The sequence below is a fragment of the Neomonachus schauinslandi genome, chromosome 8, assembly GCF_002201575.2.
Source record: "Neomonachus schauinslandi chromosome 8, ASM220157v2, whole genome shotgun sequence".
Taxonomy (NCBI): Eukaryota; Metazoa; Chordata; class Mammalia; order Carnivora; family Phocidae; genus Neomonachus; species Neomonachus schauinslandi.
The window spans coordinates 145,725,457-145,746,565 of record NC_058410.1 but is presented as its reverse complement, the minus strand read 5'-3'; the positions used below and the strand labels follow the sequence as shown (position 1 = coordinate 145,746,565).

Here is a 21,109-nt window from a genome sequence, read left to right as displayed (position 1 = left end):
TAAAGATTTTATTTATTTATTTGACAGAGACAGCGAGAGAGGGAACACAAGCAGGGGGAGTGGGAGAGGGAGAAGCAGGCTTCCCGCCAAGCAGGGAGCCCATTGTGGGGCTCGATCCCAGGACCCTGGGACCATGACCTGAGCCGAAGACAGACGCTTGACGACTGAGCCACCCGGGCGCCCCTAAGAGTCCATTTTTAAACTGGTTGTTTGGTACCAGGGATACAGTTCTCCCCTGGAGGTGAAGTTATAAGCCATAATCATGTTTTTAGGCTGATGCAGAAACATCTTTTTAATTCCCGAAGTTATTGGTGCTCGAGTCCATATTGAACAGCATGTAAACTGTAACTCCGAGGGGAGATACCTCCTATAAACTGTGGTAGGCAGAGCAGAGCGGGGGAAGACCAACCTGTCCTTTCGGCCGTGTCCCCCCAGCTCAGCTGCTGCATGTCCTTCCGGGTCACAGACACCACCACAAAGGGAAGCTGCTGGTCCCGTCCTGTCCCCTGCTGGGAGCACCTGTCCCTTCTCCGTGCTTGCCTGGTGAGGAACACTTCTCAGGCAGCCATAAGAACCTGGACCCGGGGCCCGGGACTCAGGAAGTGTCTCCCAAACTTTCCAAGAGTGTTAGAGGTGTGGAGCTAAAGGGCTGTGCAGGTCTTCTGGTCTGATGAGGACCCTGAGCCTGCTCGCGGTCAGACCGTGGGGGACGGGCAGGGATGGAGCTGATTCGTGTTTTCTCTCATCTCTTCCCCGCCCCAACCCCCTTTTCCCTAGTAATGAACAGCACCCAAATTAGAAAGAGGAGTTTAAGGTTGTTTTTTTTTTTTTCAAGTGACACTGTACTGTCCTCTAGAGGCAAACAGGGTAATGACCTCTGCCCCTTGCAGCCTCCGCAGACCCCAAACATTCTCTTAAAGGACCCACCTCTAATTCTTAAGGGACTGATTGTCTGTAGGTATGAGACAAAGACTTTTGTGAGTCCAGAGACCATTTCTCCAGACCTTGTCAAGAAGATCCGAGATCTCCACAGGAAAATACTCCCCCTCCCAGTGATGCTGAGGACCTTCTCAGGTAAGGGGGAGGGGCAGCAGTTTCCCCCATCCCCTGATGGCAGAACAGCAGTATCTTCCACCCATCACCGTCTTCCCCTGCCTGCCAAGCCTGGTTCACGGTGTCTTCCTTCCCGTAAGCCTTCCCTTGGTGGTCCCACTCTGCTCAGCAGGACCATCCTGAGAGCATCTTCTCTCCCCAGGGGCCCGCACTGAGCTGAGCGTCCAGGCAGGTGAGGGCTGCTTCTGTCTCAGTAGACCCCAGCAGAAGGCACAGAGCAGAAGGCCATCCCCTGCCCCTGTGCTCACATGGTTCGCAGCACTGCCCTCGGGAATGCCTGTGGGAAATAACAAGTCACACCTCTTTCTGTTTCTGTTTCCCTCAGAAAACCTGGCGCATCATCTGGAAACAGACTCAGGTAAACAGCTGGGGGCCTGGGATCCATTCTCACCTCCCTCCACTCAATCCAAGCCAGGAAAGAGAGCAAGTACATATATGAAGTCTGGAGCTTGATCCCTGGGTCCTCTGTTCTCGCTCTTGCTGCTTATGAGCCATGGGCAAGCCAGTGTACCTCCTGGTTCCAGTTTGTTCACCTTAAAATGGAACACACACTAGTCCTAACCCCATGAGCAGCCACGAGATCAAGGAATGCATACATGTCAGGAGCTTAGTGCTGTTAATGTTTGTTCTGCGTATGGATATTATTTCCTCAAAAATACTTACGGAGGTCTTGGTTGGGTGGGTGTGTGTTCTGCCCAGCATCGTGCCAGACTCTGTTGACTTAAACACATATTGTATAATTTTAAAAAATAGCATTTACTTCGAAGATGGTGCTTACTTTAGAAACTATTTCCACAAATACCACCTCATTCTGCGTCTCAAACTTAACTGCAGAAGGAACAGCCGGGGGGTCTTGTTAAAAGGCAGACTGTGGGGCGCCTGGGTGGCTCAGATGGTTAAGCGTCTGCCTTCGGCTCAGGTCATGATCTCAGGGTCCTGGGATCGAGTCCCGCATCGGGCTCCCTGCTCCTTGGGAGCCTGCTTCTCCCTCTGCCTCTCTCTCTCTGCCTCTCATGAATAAATAAATAAAATCTTTAAAAAAAAAAAAAAGGCAGACTGTGGTTCAGTAGGTCTGGGACGGGGCCCAGGATTCTGCATTTCTCCCCGGGCCCCTGGCCAAGCGGATGCCGCCGCTCTCAGAAGCGAACCCCCGCCCCAACGCAGGAGCACTTGCAGGCCGGGGGAAGGCCGCCGTTCTCTGCCCGGAAACGGAGGGGAAGCCAGGCGTTGGCAGGCCGCGCAGCGCCCCCCACATCGCGAGCGCTCCAGGGCGCGTCTCCCCAGGCCCCCCTCTCCTCCCGCAGGGGCCGTCACGTCCTGTCTCCGAGGACCTGCCGCACAGCCCCCTGCGCTCCGAGGGTGTCCCGGCGGCGCGGGGCTCCCCCGGCTGCCCCTCTGCGCGCCACCCCCGGCTGGTGCAGCCGGGAGCCCGCGGGGAGGCGCGCAGCGAGGGGGCTGGCCCTGCCGCTCTTGCACCTGCTGCCGGGGCGCGCACCTGCCCGACTCCGCCCGGCCGCGGAGCGGGACCCCGCCTTCGCCGCCTGCGTCCCCGCAGACTCCCCTGCTTCGCCGTCTGGGAAGCGGGTTCCTGCAGGCCTGAGCGGCGGAGGGGCGCGTCCGAGGGGCGCGTCCGAGGGGCGCTGCGGCGGAGAGCGGCCGAGCTGGCCGCCGGAGACCCAGGGGCTACTCCGGCACCCAGGCAATGCTTTTGAGGAACGGGACAAAACACCACTCCAATAAAGACCGCTAGAGCTTCAGAAATAGTCATCGTGGGCGAAAGCAGAACTTTGTCAGGCTCGCACTGACTTGTACAGCTGACTGTTTCGGTTGTGACACGTGCTGGGAGATGCTTCCGGCGCAGGGCCTCTTCCTCCAGCCCCGGGTGGACCCAGGCCCCCTGCCTTCTGACGTTTCGGCATGTTTCTTTCTTGTAGAGGATGTCTAATAAAGTGTAGGAACCAGCCAGACTTCTGCATGTCATGTGTCTCTCCATGGAATCTCGGGGACCACGACACAATCCTGTCCTGATGGCAGTGGAACCAGACCCCACCGTTCAGGTCTAACTAACCTCTCAGATATTTACTACTATTACCATTACTATTATTTGGATGATGGGGCTTTGTTTCACTTCCTATGCACTGATCTAGTGTTTTGGACAGCAAGGCTTTTTTTTTTTTTTGGCCGAGTATGAAATTGAAAAAACAAATGAGACACTTACACTGTATTTCCAAGTGTGATTAAATTTAAGGTGAGTGGCCCAGGTAATTTAGGGGGTGTGGATAGGCTCAGGTGGAGGCTCTGGGCCTAAATTAAATTGCCCTGCATAAGAAAGAAAATGGAATTTAAAATCTTAAGGAGAAGGTTTAGGAGTCGCCAACACTCAAATAGGAGGACTGGGAGCTGCCTGGAGGGAAAGAATCCTTCTGGTGGCCCCCTGGGCGGTCTGAAAATAGACATTGCCCCCCCCCCATAACTGCCAGGCTGCTGGCTCCTGTGAGGGGCTGTCATGCACTTGGGGTGCCCCAGAGAACCAGAGGGGTGGTTGTGAGGACCCAGCTGGGGTCTGTAGGAGGAATCTGTCCGAAGCCCAAGAACCGTGACTACAGCAGGCTGTGAGCCCCAGCGTCGTCTCCAGTCTACTCGCTTTGCTCTGCACACGGGGCGGTTTTCCTGTCTGTGGGCAGGCTTGCTGGCTTTACTTGTGCCCTCTATTTCCCCACTCCTTTCCATTCCTCCCTTTTCCTGGGACTTCAGGGCAGAGAGTTGTCTCTGTCATACTCCACGGTTCAGGGTGCACAATTATCAGCAGCCCAGGCAGGTTTTCTCGTGTTCTTTACACTTTCTCCTGTCTCTCCCATTCTCTTTCCCATTCTCCTCACCCACATGGGCACTACTCTAGTGTTTTCACATGTCCTCAGATACAGAGGGATCTCTGAATATATACCTAGTACAGGACTAGCTCTGCTTCTTCCTTTTTTTGACCTAGTATCACGGTTTTAAGATCTAGTCATGTTGCTGTACATGCATCTAGTTTACGGCTTCTAATTGCCGAATACTATTCCGTAGAACACGTCAGCCACGCTTCATTGTACTTTCTTTTGGCACAGAACATGTAGGTTGCCTCCCTCTGCCTATGACAGTGAGCAAAATTGATAACAAACAGCCTCATACTCTCTCCTTATGAAGGTAAGGTTCACCCCCAGGAGGGGGCAACTGGCATTTGCACACTCACTTTCCTTCAGTACCACCAAATTTCTTCGCAAGATGGCTGTATTCATGTATACTTCCACCAGAGGGGCACAGAGATTCCTGCTTTCCGACCCCCATACCAACAATGGGTGCTATCAGACTTGCTCATTTCTGCAAATCTGATGACTGTAATGTGTTATCTCATTTTTTAAAGATTTATTTATTTATTTGAGAGAGAGAGAGAGAGAGAGAGAGCAAGTGAGTGCGATGGGCAGAGGCAGAGGGAGAGGGAGAGAGCATCCCCGCTGAGCACAGAGCCCAACGCTGGGCTCAATCTCACGACCCTGAGATCACAACCTGGGCCGAAATCAAGAGTTGGCTGCTCAACCGACCGAGCCAAACAGGTGCCCCAAGTGATACCTCATTTCTAAAAATTTGTCCTTTTCCACCTGTCAGGTTGTGCATCTCTTCTCGAATTTTCTCCATCTTTCCCCCATCTTTCATGTTCCCATCTTTCTTTCATTGATTTCCAGGAATTTCTTACATACTCTAGCTACTAATCTCTTGCTCATTTTAGACTTGAAAATATCACTTTCTTATTAACTTTGATAGTGGTGTTATTCATTAGATAGAAATCCTGAATTTTGGGGGCACCTGGGTGGCTCAGTCAGTTAAGCGTCTGCCTTCGGCTCAGGTCATGATCCTGGGGTCCTGGGAGCGAGCCCCGCGTCGGGCTCCCTGCTCAGTGGGGAGTCTGCTTCTCCCTCTGCCACTCCTTCTGCTTGTGTTTTCTCTCTGTCAAATAAATAAATAAAATCTTAAAAAAAAAAGAAATCCTGAATTTTGATGACAAATTTGGTAAACTTTTCACTTTGTGGTTTATATTTTTAAGATTCTTTTTCATCACCACAAGATTGTGTGTGTGTGTTTAAATATATTGCGACAAGTTCTAGAAATTTACTGTTCACACTAATATCTTTAGTTTATCTGGAATGAAGAAGACAGCCAGCTTTATTTTTCCCCACATAATAAGCCAGTTCTTCTGATACTTAGATAATCCATCTTAGTCTTACTGGCTGGGAGCACGTCTACGACACCTATTTCCCACGAATGCAGACACTGTTCTGAGCTTTCGACTCCGTTGTCCCCGGAACCGGGACGTGCTGCTTTTTATTGCCATGACCTTGTAGTGCAACGTAATGTCTAATCGGACTGCTCTCCCCGCCTTGGCTTCCTTTCAAATGTATCTTACTTATCTGTAGATGTTTATGCTTCCATATAAATTTAGAATCAATTTGTCAGGTTCTTTTTTTAAAAATCCTGGTGCTTTTTTAATTGAAATTACATTGGCATTGATCGTAATTTTTTTAGATTTGAGGATTGAAGGAAATTAGTTTGGAGCAAATGGGCATCATCATCCTATCCATAAACGTGTTATCTCTCTCTGGCGGTTTAGATCTCCTTTTATGCCTTTAATGGAATTTTGAGATTTTCTGCAGATAAGACTTTGGCAACATCTAGTGACATGTCTGTCTGTTGACCTGGTCATTTTCCCTCCAGACAAATGTTCACACAAGCGTACAACAGTTTGGCACGGCATAGTTTACATCATAGAACAGATAACCAACTAGTATATTCATATACAGCACCATACAACAGTTAAAACGATGAATCATAGTGGTTCCTTCTGGTCCGGAGGGCAGGGAGGAAAAGTGAATCATGTTCCTCAAAAGACAATGGTTTGAGAGAGTTGAGCAGTGGCTTACTTAAAACACTCTTCTGTGGATCTGAAATACTTTATAAGAAAAAACAAAACTTGCTCTTCATAAAATGTGTACATTTTGGGGGGCTACAATTGTTATAAGGATTGCATTGTTATAAAACATTCCTTGTAAAAAAATTATAACTCGTATTGATTATTCTGATATGGAGGAATGATATTGATTTTGCTAATCTTGTTTTTAGCAATTTTGTCACATCCTTATTAGTTCTAATAGTTTGTTAATTCACAGGGTTACCTATGTAGAAAATTGTTATTTCATCATCTGAAAATAACAGTTTTGACTCTTTCCTTCTACTCTATATAACTCTCACTGCCATTTTGCATCCTGTTGTGTGGGCCCAGACCTCCAGCATGCTGTTGAACAGTGTGGAGAGAGGGCATCCTTAGTCCATCGCTAAAGGGAAAAGCAGCTCACTAAGGTTTCTCAGTTAAGCATAATGACTATTATGGATTTCTTGGTAGAGAGCCTTCATCAAGTTAGAGAGAGCTTTTCTTTTTTTCTTTTTTTCTTTTTTAAGATTTTATTTATTTGACAGAGATAAAGAGAGGGAGAGCACAAGCAGGTGGAGTGGCAGGCAGAGGGAGAGGGAAAAGCAGGCTCCCCACTGAGGAAGGAGCCCAATGTGGGACTCGATCCCAGGACCCTGGGATCATGACCTGAGCCGAAGGCAGACGCTTAACCGACTGAGCCACCCAGGCGCCCCGAGAGAGCTTTTCTATTCCTAGTTTTCTTAGAGTTTTTCAAACAATGCCTAAGTTTTAAGCTTTATCAAATACCCTTTTTCATGTTTCAAGATAATCATTGTGATTTTTCTGTATTTGACCATGGGTGTGGTCATCCCACAGTCAGAGCGTCTGATGTTAGACCATCATTGTTTTTCTGATAACTTTAAAGATTTTATTTATTTGTGTGTGTGAGAGAGAGAGAGCATGAGCAGGGGGGAGAGGGAGAAGCAGGCTCCCCGCTGAGCAAGGAGCCCGGCACGGGGCTCGATTCCAGGACCCTGAGATCATGACCTGAGCTGAAGCCAGACGCTTCACCACCTGAGCCACCCAGGCACCCCGACTTTTCTGATAACTTTACCTAATAACGATGTAGTTCACTGTTGAAGTGTTTCATAATCACATACAGATTCTTTAACCCGCCCAGGACCCTCTTGGCTGAGCCACCATCTACCTCAGTGCTTTGCAAACCTTAGCATTTAAACAGCATTTGAGAGTTTTGTTCAAATGCAGTTCTGATTCAGAAGATGTAAGGAGGGACTTGGGATTTTCTAAAAGCTCTAGGGTGATGCTAGGTCTGCAATCAGACCCCAGTCTAAGTGGGGGTCCACATCACTGCTTTCACCCAACACACCCTACTGTGGACCTTCAATCCCAAATTCCTGACAGGGGTTTTTGATTGGTTGGGTACTGACTTCTGTGCTGGTTTGCAAGTCACTAGCCCATGTGTGCTGGTGACCCTGGGTAAGCACCTCAGGGCCAGTCATTGTGGCTGGCAGCACCCGCTGCAATTCATAGCCCTTTGCTTGGTTATTATGAGTTCAAACTGTAGTTCTGCCAGAGGGAAGTTACTTAATTTCTCTGAGTCTTAGCCTCATGTGAAGAAGAGATCAAAATGCCTGTTCTCTAGGCTTAAATGTGGCTAAATGGATTAATATGTGTAATATGATTCTGGAACCCAACCCCAACATGGGGTAGATGGGTTTTCCTGACACTGACACCAATGACCTGGACACCTGCTGGGTGTCCACCAGATTCCACTCAATTCTGACACCATCTACCCAGGAACTGCATCAGATTTCACAGGTTAAGGGCTTTATTTTACTTTTCCTTCCCTTCCCCTATGTTCATCTGTTTTGTTTCTTAAATTCAACATGGAGTAAAATTGTATGGTATTTGTCTTTCTCTAACTGACTTATTTCACTTAACATAATCCCCTCCAGTTCTGTCCACGTTGATGCAAATGGCAAGATTTCATTCCTTTTGAAGGCTGAGTACTATTCCATTGTGTGTGTGTGTGTGTTTATGCAACTACTTCTTCATTATCCATTCATCTGCCAGAAAAACAAAAAACAAAAAACCAAACCTACTTAGGAGCTGGGTAATCTCCACTATCCATTCCTTCTCTCACGTGTAACTGAAAAGTCTGTGGTCAAAATGAGAAATCTGGGCTAGGTCCAGTACAACACTTGGGGACAGAGATGACCGAGGCCCAGAGCTCACACTCAGCACCACCGGTGAAGGAAGGAGTGAGCCAGGGCTGGCTTCTGGTCGTGGCCGGCTTTCTGGCATCTCCAGGGCTGGGTACCTCCCAAATTCAAAGAGCACTGTAGCTTCATTGCCGGAGGGTCAGAATAGGGAGTGAAAAAAATGTATTCAAATCCAACAGAAGAGCCAAGAAAATTAAACTGAGAAGCGCTGTGTAGACTACCTTTAGTTTGGGAGTAGGTGGCTATCAGCAGTGAATATTGTCTTTGTATAGTCTCTCCGCCCCAGCCCCTTCCGAAGGAGGACACAGAACTAATTATCTTCATGTGACAATAAGGCCATTGCCACCAGGATCATGAGCTCACAGATGTCTCTTTGTAGAGGGCTCCAGAGACTGGCTGGGTGGGGCCCGAGAGCCATGCAGAAGGAACAGTGAGTGTGCGAGAAGTCGGCGCAAGTGCCCTGGGGAACAAGGGCTCTTGTCTGCGCCTGACTCAACCTTGGGAAATCCTCCCCTCTGCCCAGGGCCCAAGAACATAGAGGATCCCTCCCACCTTCGAGACCTGTGTCTTCACACCTGTGCTCACAGACAGTCCATCCACGGGCCAGACGAGTGCGCTTCTACGCCCTGAAGCATCACCTTGTTTCCCACAGGGCTGGGACCAAGTGCACGCACTGTCTCCCAGGTCCCCCAGCAAAGCAATGATCTCGTACCTTTGTGCTCAGTGGAAACCATGGGCTCTAGGAACAGGGATTCCCACATTTTACTTGTGTGAGCTTCAGGGGGTTTACTTCATCTCCCTAAATGTCTAGTCTGCTGGTCTGAAAACTGAGAACAAGTGCCTACTTTGGGACTGTTATAAGGCGTGAACGAGACAATACCTGTGTAAGGAGAAGCACAGATTTCCCTTCTCGGTGGGGAAACACAGCTCTTCCTACTGTGTGTTTCTACTGAGGCTCCTGTCCTGCTTGCAGGCAACACGTCAGTTCTGGTCGGCAAGCGCAGAATTTTCCCTGCATCAGGCCATCCTTGGAGACAGCAGGGGGATGCCCTGTGATTCATCTCTATTCTGACACTCTCCACTGGACGCAGCGTCAGACCCCACAGGTCAAGGGCTCAGTCCCACAAGCCTGCCCCCCTGCCATGTCAGCAGCCCCTTGGCAGCCCACATTACCACCTGTGCTTCTGCTGATCAGCTGTAGGTCAGAGTTCCAATGGGGGCTCCTAGGGTTGATTAACTTGTTAGGAACGCTCACAAGACGCAGAGAAACACTGACTTTCATTCACTAGTTTATTTAAGGACACGATAAAGGATGCAGATGAACAGTCAGATGAAGAGACACACAGGGAGAGGGTCCCAGGCGCAGGAGTTTTGTCCCCACAGAGTTGGGGTGTCACGCTCCGGGCGTGGGTGTCCTCAGCCGCCTGGAAACTCCCTCAACTCTGTACGATTGGGATTTTATGGAGGCTCCCCCACATAGGCATGATGAATCACTACCTCCATTCCCAGCCTCTTTCCCCTTTTGGAGAGTGGGGGATGGCGTGGGGAATTCCAAGCTGCTAGTCGTGGCTTGGTCTCTGGTGATGAGCCCCCATCCGGGAGCCCGCCCAGAGTCACCACACTGAGCAGGAGATGCTCCTGGTACTGTTATCATGTAGGACATTACAAGGGTTTTAGGAACTCTGTGCCAGGAACCGGGGCTGAGACCGATGTACGTACGTTCTATCTCACAACGGTTGGAAATACGGGCACGTTGCCTGGCGCGGGGCAAGGCTCCCGGCTGCCGCGGCTGCTGATAACAGTGTGCAGTGACTCATAACCGGCAAACATGTGAGCGAACATCAGGAAACACTAATTCTACAGACCAACAATAACAGGGCCTCATGGCAGGCATATGAAAACCAAGGGGGCACATGACTGTTTTCAGGTAAGTTAGACATCAAAATGTGAGGGAGACACTGTAAAACTTTTAGAAGGTAATATGGGGGGAAATCCCCATGACCGTGGGGTAAGGGAAGATTTCTTTTTTTTTTTTTTAAGATTTTATTTATTTATTTGAGACAGAGAGAATGAGAGAGAGAGAGCACATGAGAGGGGGGAGGGTCAGAGGGAGAAGCAGACTCCCCGCCGAGCAGGGAGCCCGATGCGGGACTCGATCCGGGGACTCCAGGATCATGACCTGAGCCGAAGGCAGTCGCTTAACCAACTGAGCCACCCAGGCGCCCATAAGGGAAGATTTCTTAAGTAAGACCAATTAATAAACGAGTAAATACAGCACTCTCCACAAAGGTTTAGATCCATAAATCTCCCAGCATTAAAGTTAAGAACTTCTCATTATTAAGACAGCAAAAGAGAGTGAAGACATAAGTCACAAACTGGGAAAAGATACTGACAAAAGACTAGAAACTGCAGATCCAGACGCAAGAAAACCTCAGCAAAAAATACTGAAGACTTGAGCAGGCGCTACCCAGAGAGGAATCCCAGAGCCACCCTCCTCAGCTACCTGGGAAATGCAAATTACAACCACAGTGAGATCCACGGGGGAGGAGTTCACAGGGCTGCCGGACCAAAATGGAAGACTGGTGAGAGAGTTCAGACGCCGCAGCTGGAGTGTGAATCAATATGACCACTTTTTTTTTTTTTAATTTTATTGTGTTATGTTAGTCACCATACAATACATCATTGGTTTTTGATGTGGTGATCCACGATCCATTCTTTTCGATCCATTCTTTTCGTATAACATCCAGTGCTCCATGCAGTACGTGCCCTCCTTAATACCCATCACCGGGCTAACCCATCCCCCCTCCCCCCTCCCCTCTAAAACCCTGTTTGTTTCTCAGAGTCCATAGTCTCTCATGGTTCATGGGAGAGAGAGAATCTTAAACAGGCTCCACACCCAGCATGGAGCTGGGGACAGGGCTTGATCTCACAACGCTGAGATCATGACCTGAGCCGAAATCAAGAGCAATATGACCACTTTCAAAAACAGTTTGGCATTGCCCAGTAAAACTGAAGACGTACGACACTATGACCTGAACTTCACTTATGTGTCTATCCTGGAGAGACTCCTGCACACGCTCACTGGGAGGGATGCACAAACATACTTAGCAGCATTGTTAGGATGGTGAGAGACTGGAAACAACACAAATGTGGAACCAAGCTATGAATAATAATACCATGCACATGAAGATGTGTTCCAAGTTCAAGCTTTCCAAGGTCTCGTACTGTCTGGGAGGACAGAGGGACACTGAGACACTTCATCTTTTGTTAATTCAAGCATGCATGTAAAATTTTATGGGAAGAGAGAAGGAAAATATGTAACTTCCAAACCAGCAGAGGAGAAACAAGGGAATAAAGAAAACTTAATCAACCCAACAAAGATAAGAAAGAAAAAAAAAAGCACAGAAAAGAATGATAAATAGAAATCATAAAATAACACCATAGAAATTTATTGATTTATCAATAAACAGAATAAATGTAAACAGGATAACTCATGTTTGCCAAAAGACCAGCTTCTAAATTGGAAAAAAATCCAGCTATGCTGTTTACAAAATAAGTAATAAAACAATGACCCTGAAAGATTAAAAATAACATATTGGGCAGCAATAGTGAAGGGAAAGTTGATGTGACTGTATCAATATCAGAGAAGATATACTTCAATGCAAGAAGTATTATTAGGTGGAGAAACAGGGACACTACATTCTGGTAAAAGGAACAATTTATCTGGAAACTGTGACAATTCTAAGTTCTCATACATCTAACAATTCATAATCAGTTACAGAAAGAACTTAGCAGATTTTAAAAGATATTTCTTTCAGTTACTGATACTCAAATACAAAGAAAATAATAAGGATCTAGAATATTTGAACCACAAAATAAGATTTTTCTAATAAAGATACACTGTATTTGAATAACAAAATAAAATTCATCTGATTATACAAAGAACCCTGAACTTAACAGTAAACATAGTCTTTTTTTAAAAAAGATTTTATTTATTTGAGACAGAGTGAGCACAAGCAGGAAGAAGGATCAGAGGGAGAGGGAGAAGCAGACTCTCTGCTGAGCAGGGAGCCCGACACAGGACTCGATCCCAGGACTCGGGATCATGACCTGAGCTGAAGGCAGATGCTCAACCCACTGAGCCACCCAGGCGCCCCAAACATAGAGTCTTTTTGAACACTCATGAAACATTAGGAAAAAAGCGAACAAGCCCTAGGTACCAAAGTCAAACATCACTATCATTGTCTGTTTCAAGCTTTCTTCCATGTATGAGTTTTGACCCTTCTCCTTCAGCTCTGTTTTCTTGCTTGTGACCAATGCAGTCCTCGTGTTTCACTCTCCTGCACCCCAGCTGCTGGGGAAAGAGTATCAGAAAGGCACATAGAGCAGTGCCCTCTCCTGCTAGTTCTGCGGAGGGGTCTAGCCAGGGGCGTCCCCGAGGGCATCACAGGCCGTGGGGCTGGATGGCAGCTCAGGACCATGACTGCCCGGTCTGTGTTCTGCTGTCAGAAAACTGTTCTTGCAAATGTTATTTGTAACAAGAGAGTATTTCAGGATTCCTCAACTCCACATATTATGACTGCTCTGTAGAATCCGGTAAAACTTCTAGTCTCCACAGTGTTTGCCTTATTAAATGATTTCTTGCATGATCATAATTGCTCAGGGAATAATATCTGAATAATCATGTTTTCTAAAAGTATAAATGTTTGAAAGATTTATTAATCCGAAGAGCTTTAAAAACCACCTGACCCCCCTCCCACCCGCAAACGTCATAAAGTCACAAGTAACAGAGCTATTTTCCTAAAACAGTGCGTCTGAGGAAGATCTCTGACCACAGTGTAACAGAATGAAAAATCAGAAAATAAAGTCAATTTCTCTACATTTATAGAAGCTCTTACGTTTAAAAACACACTTCTAAATTAGTTACGGGCCAAATTTGAAATCATAATGAAAATTTTGAAGTATTAAAACTGAAAGTTGGGGCACCTGGGTGGCTCAGTCGGTTAAGCGTCTGCCTTCGGCTCAGGTCATGGTCCCAGGGTCCTGGGATCAAGCCCCGCATCAGGCTCCCTGCTCTGCAGGAAGCCTGCTTCTCCCTCTCCCACTCCCCCTGCTTGCATTCCCTCTCTCGCTGTCTCTCTCTCTCTGTCAAATAAATAAATAAAACCTTTAAAAAAAAAAAAAAAAAGGGAAACAGAGGGGCGCCAGGGTGGCTCAGTCTTTGAGCGTCTGCCTTTGGCTCAGGTCATGATCTTCAGGTCCTGGGATCGAGCCCCACGTCAGGCTCCCTGCTCAGTGGAGATTGGGCTTCTCCCTCTCTCTCTGCCTCTCCCCCTGCTTGTGCTCTCTCTGTCTCTCTCAAATGAATAAATAAAATCTTAAAAAACAATGGGAAACAGGGCTACTGAGGAATTGGGAAGAAATTTATGTCAATAACTTTGAAAACAGAGACGTACTGGACAATTTTGTAGAAAATATCACTTACCAATACTGACGCATGCTGACACAGAAGACCTGAATAAATCTATTACCATTTTTTAAATCAAGTTAGAAATTAAAATTTTAAGCCCTCCCTCCTCCCCCCCCTCCAACAAAATTAAATATCAGATCCACTGGCGTCTTATAGGCAAATTTCATCAAACCTTCTAAGAAAGAGATAATGCCCACACTGAAGTATTACAGAAAACAGAGAGATGCTCCCCAAACCACTTTATCAGCCCCGTGTAAATGAGATACTAAAACTAGATGTAGACAGGGGGAATCCGCAGTCCAGTTTTCCTTATGAACACAGATTCAAAAGTCCTAAATAAAGTTAATAAACAGAACTTGGCAAAAATGGTATTAAATCATAGAGTTTACCCTTGGAATATAAACATCGGTTTAACATTAAAAAAATCATCAATGTCATTCATTAATAGATTAACGGAGGGAAGAAATATCACTTCAAGAGAGATAGAAATGCATCTGATATAATTGAATACTCATTCCCATTGAAAATGCTTCATATGCTAAGGACTGAATTTCCTTACCCTATAAAGCACACCTTACAAAATCATACATCAAACATTGAATTCAACACACTTAATAATCCTAACTAAAACACGGAAGCATCCTTTTAAAATCAGGAACAAGACAAAGATGCTATCATCCTCCTGCTAGCTAATTAAATAAAAGAAGGAGCAGTACTTACACAAGGAGTGTAAGTATTGAGATGCAAGAAGGAAATCTCTTATGGTTTCTACCATCGTTTTCATCGTGCAATCTGTTTTTATTCAAAACTGCTCTCCATGTGCAGGCAGATTCTCTGGGAACCTCTGATCTTTCCTCTCTGTCCTGGGCTGTGATCTGGGCGGGGCACCAACCCATCAGCCCCCCAAGCCAAGCACCTGCTGCAAGCTGCTTTCTCTCTCTCTTTTTAAAAAGATTTTATTTATTCGAGAGAGAGAGAATGAGTCGGGGAAGGGGCAGAGGGAGAGGGAGAATCAGGTTCCATGCTCAGCGGGGAGCCTGACGCGGGGCTCGACCCCAGGACCCCGGGATCACGACCTGAGCCGAAGGCAGACGCGTCACCGGCTGAGCTGCCCAGGCGCCCCTCTTTTTCTCTTATCACAGCCCTTGGAAGACTACCTGAATCATCAGCATCTTACCCCTCCGCAGGAGGGCCAAGGGCCTGGAATTTAACGCGAACAGCACAAGCCAGGTGCTGAGAGTCTTCTCCGTTCCTGTTCTGGAAATGCGCGTGTCACAGGCCAGCCCCTGGTTGCAGCAGCCGCAACCTCGCCCCTTCCTCCCCGTCCCTCCATCACCCCAGCCCTGGGCTGGTCTTCTGTCAACAGGGGTGACCGAGGAGGCCTCAGTGGAGGGACTACTTACAAAGATGCGTGCGGGGCTTGGCAAAGCCCGCGGGGCGCAAAGCCTCACTGCGCTGCGGGGCGAGGCGGGGAGCCGCAGCTCCGACGCAAGCTCCGTGCCGCTCGGGGGCGCCCCCTCCCCCCAGCTCTTGAGTTCGTCTGCTCCTCCGCTGCACCTCTTCCTGACCCGCCGCTGCTCACTTCTGGCCCGTGGACAGATGCCCGACCGCCCAGGGCTCAGCGCGGCCCCATCCTAGCGTTGAGCTTCACACCTGCCAGGGCCTTGACTGGCTGGCCCCTGTGTGTTTTGACTCCCAAGCCTGTGGCTTCGGTCCTGACTCTGAGAGCCCTTTCCCTGCGTGACTCTCCGTTCGGACGCCCGACAGACGTCTCGGACGGAACACGAGCAAGACCCGAGCCCGATCCTGCCACCGCGGCCTCCAAAGCCGCTCCCCAACCACGCGTGGCTGCCCGCGCCTGAACCCCAAACCCAGGGGCCGTCGGCCAAGCAGCAAGTCGTGTTCACCGCCTGGAACCCGCTCCTCCTGCCACCACAGTCTACACTGTCATCACTCGGCGGATTCACCACAGACGTCTCCTCTCCAGGACTTGCCATGCTTATTTTTATTATTTGCTTATTTATTTTTTAAGATTTGTTAATTTGAGAGAGAGCATGAACGGGGGAGGGGCAGAGGGAGAGAGAGACGCAGCCCCCCCACTGAGGGTGGAGCCCAAGGCACGGATGGATCCCACGATCCTGAGATCAGGACCTGAGCCGAAATCAAGAGTTCGATGCTCAACCCCCAGAGGCACCCAGGCGCCCGTCATGCGTAACTTTGCGTCTGTTGTAGAATGAGCTCCTTGAAGACAGGGAGCATCCCAGCGAAGAACAGTGCCTGGTCAATACGAGGTGCGGCATACTTGTGTCTGAGAGGAACCACTAATCCTCTGCCTGCAAGGCTTGAGCAGCTTCCCAACGCCCTCGGGAGAAACCCGGGACCCTGCAGCGCGGTCCACGAGGCCGCGGACCCTCCCCTGCTCTGCCGCCCCTCCGCCCACCGCACTGCCCTCGGGGGAAACCCCCGACCCTGCAGCGCGGTCCAGGAGGCCGCCGACCCCTCCCCTGCTCCCCCGCCCCTCCGCCCACCGCACTGCAGACACGCGGGCGTCCCGGCCCAGCCTGTCCCGGCCCGTGACCCTGGCCGGTGCGATCCCAGACTGTCCTCCTCGGAGCAGCCCTGGCTGGCCCGGAAAGCGGACAGCGGCTCACCGCCCGTCACCGTCCTATGCCAGTTCCCTGCGTGTCGCCCTCCCCTGGAATATAACCTGCACGCGCGCCTCACCGCTGCCCTAGCCCGGAAACATCCCGGCCCGCCCGGCCTCTCAGTAACCCGTGCAGGAGCCCTGCGAAGGCCGGGACCACAGAGAAAACGGAGGAGACAGCGACCGTCAACAAATAACTCGGGAACGTTCCCAGAACCGAGGGGCCGAGAGCCTGCCGATACTCAGCACTTCAAACAACTTACAGGCGCCCTCGGGAAGCTCCCGGGCCAGGACGAGGAAGTCAGCTAAGAGGGTCAGGGACACAGGAAACACGGGGTCAGGAAGCAGCAAAGCCAAGCCACGACCCCCGACCCCCGGAGGGCTGTGCACAGGCCGGGGCGCAGGCTTCGGGACAACACGACAGAGCAGCTGACGACCCGCCATCCCGACGGATGCTGACAATGGGTAAGGACGCCGGGCTTTGATTACTAAGACGGACGTAGGCAATGAAGCCAAAGGGCAGAAAAAGGAAATTCCCCAGTCCAGGAAGAGCGGGCTGTCCCCACAGACAGCTTCTGCAGACCCAGCCGTGGGCGCGCCGAGCTCGGGCTCCGCCGCCGGGATGGACAGGTGGGGCGCGTGCGCTCGGGGACGGGGCCGGACCCAGAGCCTCGGCTGCTGGGGGATCGGAGGACAGGGTCCCACACCAGCGCCGTCGAGGAAATGGTCCGCCAAGAAGCGCCCCGGGAGAGGGAGGGGCTGCTCTTTTCTCTCTCCGTGATAAACACTACGTAGATCTGACCATACGTGTAGGTGACGTTCACATAAAAAAAAAAAACTTAAAAATATGATTATAAAAAATAAAAAGGTTCAAAAGAATTAGCCAAATAAGTACCACGCGGCAACTTTCTGTCCTCAGGTGGCGGCATAACGTGCACGTTTTTATGACTTTCAAAGGCTGTTTCATCCGGAAACTTCATCGTCTACAGTTCATTCTGGAAGTTTCACACTCAGGAAACTCGTTAAACCATGACCCGAAAGCATTTATATTTTGTTCAAATGCAAATGTTCCCTATTTAATAAATAGGAAATTTTAATTATACAATGATCACCTTAAAAAGTTACAGAAATCTCATTATATAAAAATTCTTTCCAAAAAAGGATAAAAGGCATTTTGAGAATTCTGAAATTTTTCCATAAATAAGATTAGGAGAGTATAATGTTAGGGAACAATTCACATCAATCAACAAAATAAATGTAAATTTTCAAGAATATGCTACTGATTATTCTCTCTCAGGATTCGAATGTAGATTAACTGACGTCATATTAATAACGTGTCTTATTTCTAATAATTGACACACTTTGCATATCTCTATTTAGAAAGAAAAGTAAAAAGAACAAATGAAAAATAAAAAGGGGGAAGAGTCATAAATGAGATCTTGAAACGGCTTTATGTAATTCTTCCTTTTCTATCTGTAACATGGCAATTAAAAAACCAGCAGAAAGAAGAGACCAGAAATGGTTGGGTGGCTGAGTGTGTCCAAGGGCAGGATGGAGGCTCAGCTGGTTGCGTTTCCTTCGGGGCAGGCACCGCGCATTTTCCAACGGAAGATTCTGGGTGTGCCACAGAATGTCGCCGTGTCACGGGCCGTCCTGGGCTGCACGGATGCTCGGTGTCGACATGGGGCCAGCACAGTGGGAGAGGGAGATGTGGGGGTTCCTGTCTGGGCCCAGGAGAGACCCCAGGCCACTGCTGTCCACGCAACCGCTCTGGAGCCACAGGAAGGTTATAATAAAATATATGAACCCAGGCTGTTCATCCCACAAGTCTTTACTGACCACCTGCTGTGTACCCAGCACTGCAGGAGGTGCTGTGGGGGGGTTCAAAAGTAGAGGCAGAAATCAGAGGGACATTTACAGATGATGTGGGGGCCGAGGTGCTGGGGTGCAGGATGCTGGTGCCAGGCCTGGGACAGGTGCGGACAAAGGCTGTGGGCATCCGGCTGAAGCAGGGGGCGAGTGGGTGCAGTGAGGCCGCGCTCTAGCCCTCTCCCAGCAGGAAGACCAGCACGAAGGCCGGGAGAGCTCCGGGAGCCCCGCCGGCGTCCTCTCCTCTCCCCACCGCCCCTGTCCCAGGACAACGGAGCCCAAGCTTCCACCCTGCTGGAGGCACTGGCCAGGGCTTCCCAGGGGGAGGTTCTCCTGGACCGGATGTCTGCCCTGGTGATTTTAGATGACTGATCAAGAGCAGGATATTCTGGATCCCCTTTACAGTTTCCCCTCCCAAGACCCCACCCTCAGGTCATTTATTGATCACTGACCACACGTGTGGCCGCAAAGCCACAGGTCTCCAGATCCCTCCCCCAAGAGGCTCCGAGGGTCCTGGCTTCTTCGATGTGCAAACGTCAGACGTTGGACCCTGGTCTCAGAAGCGAGGCACCCACTCGGGGCCTGGCAACTCCACGGCGCTCCAGGAGGCTCATTCAAATGGCCCAGAACCCGTGGCAGGTTTTCGCTCCGCTCACGTTCACGCGTGTCACTCTGAGTTAGGGTGGCAGGGAAGGCTGACAGCAGAGCGGACGTCGGCGAGGGGGACGCCGGGGGATGGAGGACGGCAAGTGACCTCAGATGCAGGCCAGCACCAGACGCCAGACTGGGCGACTAAATGCTAGCTCATCTCCATTCAACAAAGAGCGTGCAGCGCTGGGCCAAAGGCCGTGGGCAGCAGAGGGGCCCTCATGGACTCCGGGGTCAGAAATCTGCTTGGGAACCCCCGGGGCTGGGGGAGGAGCTGTGTGACAGAGCGGCGGCACCGAGCAAGCCTCAAGGGGCCCCAGCCCCTTGGGGGGGGGGGGGTGCACCTGCTCCAGGTGCCATGGCCAGACACTCCTCCCCATCACGGTCCTGGAATCCCCAAGAAGGGAGGCAGCAAGCGGTGGGCTCAGGGTCGCAACAGGAGGCGTGTCCCAGGCCACTTGAGCCACAGGAAGGGGACCAGGCGCCGCGTGAAGGTGGCGGTGAAGGTGTAGATGAGTTCTTGTGACTCTGCGTTGGTGAATGTCACGGTGCCTCCTTCATAATCTAGGGCGATGCCCACCCTCCGGGGCCGCAGCGCCGGGAAGAGTTCGGCCTCGGGGTCCGTGTTGGCCCAGATGCCCGCAGAGGAGAGGCGCAGCGCCCACACCCCGTCCTCTGGCCGCAGGGACAGGTCCCCCTTCCTCTTCACAGAGTCTCTGGCCACCCCCACCATGCAGCTTTCAAGAACCTCCTCCTCCTCCTCCTCCTCCTCCTCCTCTTCCTCCCCCAAGGACTCCTCGTCCTCGTCCGTCTCCCAGTCCTCATACCCATCCCCGTAGCCCGCCTCCTCTTCCTCCTCTTCCTCCTCCCCCTCCTCCTCCTCCTCCCCCTCCTCTTCCTCCTCGGACCAGCCCTCCCTGTCCACCTCCACCTCCCAGTACACCTTGCCCCAGGTGAAGCCCTTACTGCCCAGCACCCCCGGCTCGCAGTCGAACTGCTGGGGGTGCAGGTAAGCGCCCTGGTAGAGGCTGCTGTAGGTCACACACTTCCAATCCTCCGACAGCTGCAGGTACCCACTGGCCGACTGCGGGTCCAGCGTGACACTGACTGTGGGGACGACAGAACGCGCAATGGTGTCACTGGTGGGCCCCGCGGGGCTGCCACACCCTACAATCAAAGGGCTGCTAGTCACAGGGCCCCTCAGGGCTATGCAGTGCACAACTGGACAGCAGGGCATGGAGGGAGCACAGTGCTGGGGCCTGAGGCACAGACGGCCTCCGAATGCGGGAGCCAGGCACTCGGCAGAGGGGAACATTGTGCAGACGGGGTCAGGCAATCAAGCAGAAGCCTCTGTTGCAGACTAGAGACCCAGTGGAGGGAGCTGCAGACAAGCAGCTGGGAAATCTCAGCCGTGTTAGAGAACGGGCTCCCCGGGGGCAGTAGGGGAGTCTGAGTCTCTGTGGGGACAGTATTCTTCATGGGAGGTGAACTGGGAACAGCCCTTTGGACACTCACCTGTCTTATATTCCAAGTCTCTTAGCAGCTTCCCTGGGGACAAGAAAAGGACAAGAATGACCCTCGAGCCCAGCAAACTTATGGGCCCGTTTTCTACTCGGACAGGATTAATTTCCTGACGGGCCTCCCTCCCTGAGATCCCAAGAAGAAAACAGAAAACAACCAGGAGACCCAGGAGTGAGGCCAAAGATGACAGTAAGAAGCTCGTACCCTCCTTCAATGCAGAGCCCCAGCTCCGACTCCCACCCCAGTGCACCCCCCAGCCCTCACCTTGGAACTCTCTCAGGCCTCGCTGCAGGGACGTAAGTTTATCTGAGAATTCTCCCGTCTTTTTCTTAACCACCCGAGCAATGGGTTTCCCAATCCAGAACTTCTTCCGTGGATACCTGGGAAGATGACAGATGGACCTGTTACTTAGCTCTTCCTGCATTTCTCTCAATTCTCACGACAGTTATGAAGCAGGAGAGAAAGGTATGACAATCCCCAATCAACAGACAGAGAAACCAGGGCTCAAAAACACTGAGTGAACAGCCCACGGCTGGGCCAGGACTCAGAGCATCCAGAACGCTTCTGTCTGCTGAGCACGTCTCCACCCTCATCTCCTGCCCCGCCTCGGAACAGGACGGGACGCTGGCTGCCTCGGTCTCCACCCTCGTCTCCTGCCC

General features: G+C 50.5%; 1 protein-coding gene across 2 annotated transcripts in view; it reads right to left on the bottom strand.

Annotated features, from left to right (window-relative positions):
• Positions 1-17,638: 17,638 nt before the first annotated feature.
• The window catches only part of LOC110586800 (tripartite motif-containing protein 26), a 21,757-nt gene continuing 18,286 nt past the window's right edge, over positions 17,639-21,109 (bottom strand). For both annotated transcript variants that reach the window (XM_021697093.1, XM_021697094.1), the window contains exons 6-8: positions 20,715-20,830; positions 20,445-20,477; positions 17,639-20,036 (exon numbers count right to left, since the gene is read on the bottom strand). In XM_021697093.1, the coding sequence (XP_021552768.1) occupies positions 19,354-20,036; positions 20,445-20,477; positions 20,715-20,830 (832 nt within the window). In that variant the 3' untranslated portion in view covers positions 17,639-19,353. The remainder of the gene's footprint in view (positions 20,037-20,444; positions 20,478-20,714; positions 20,831-21,109) is intronic.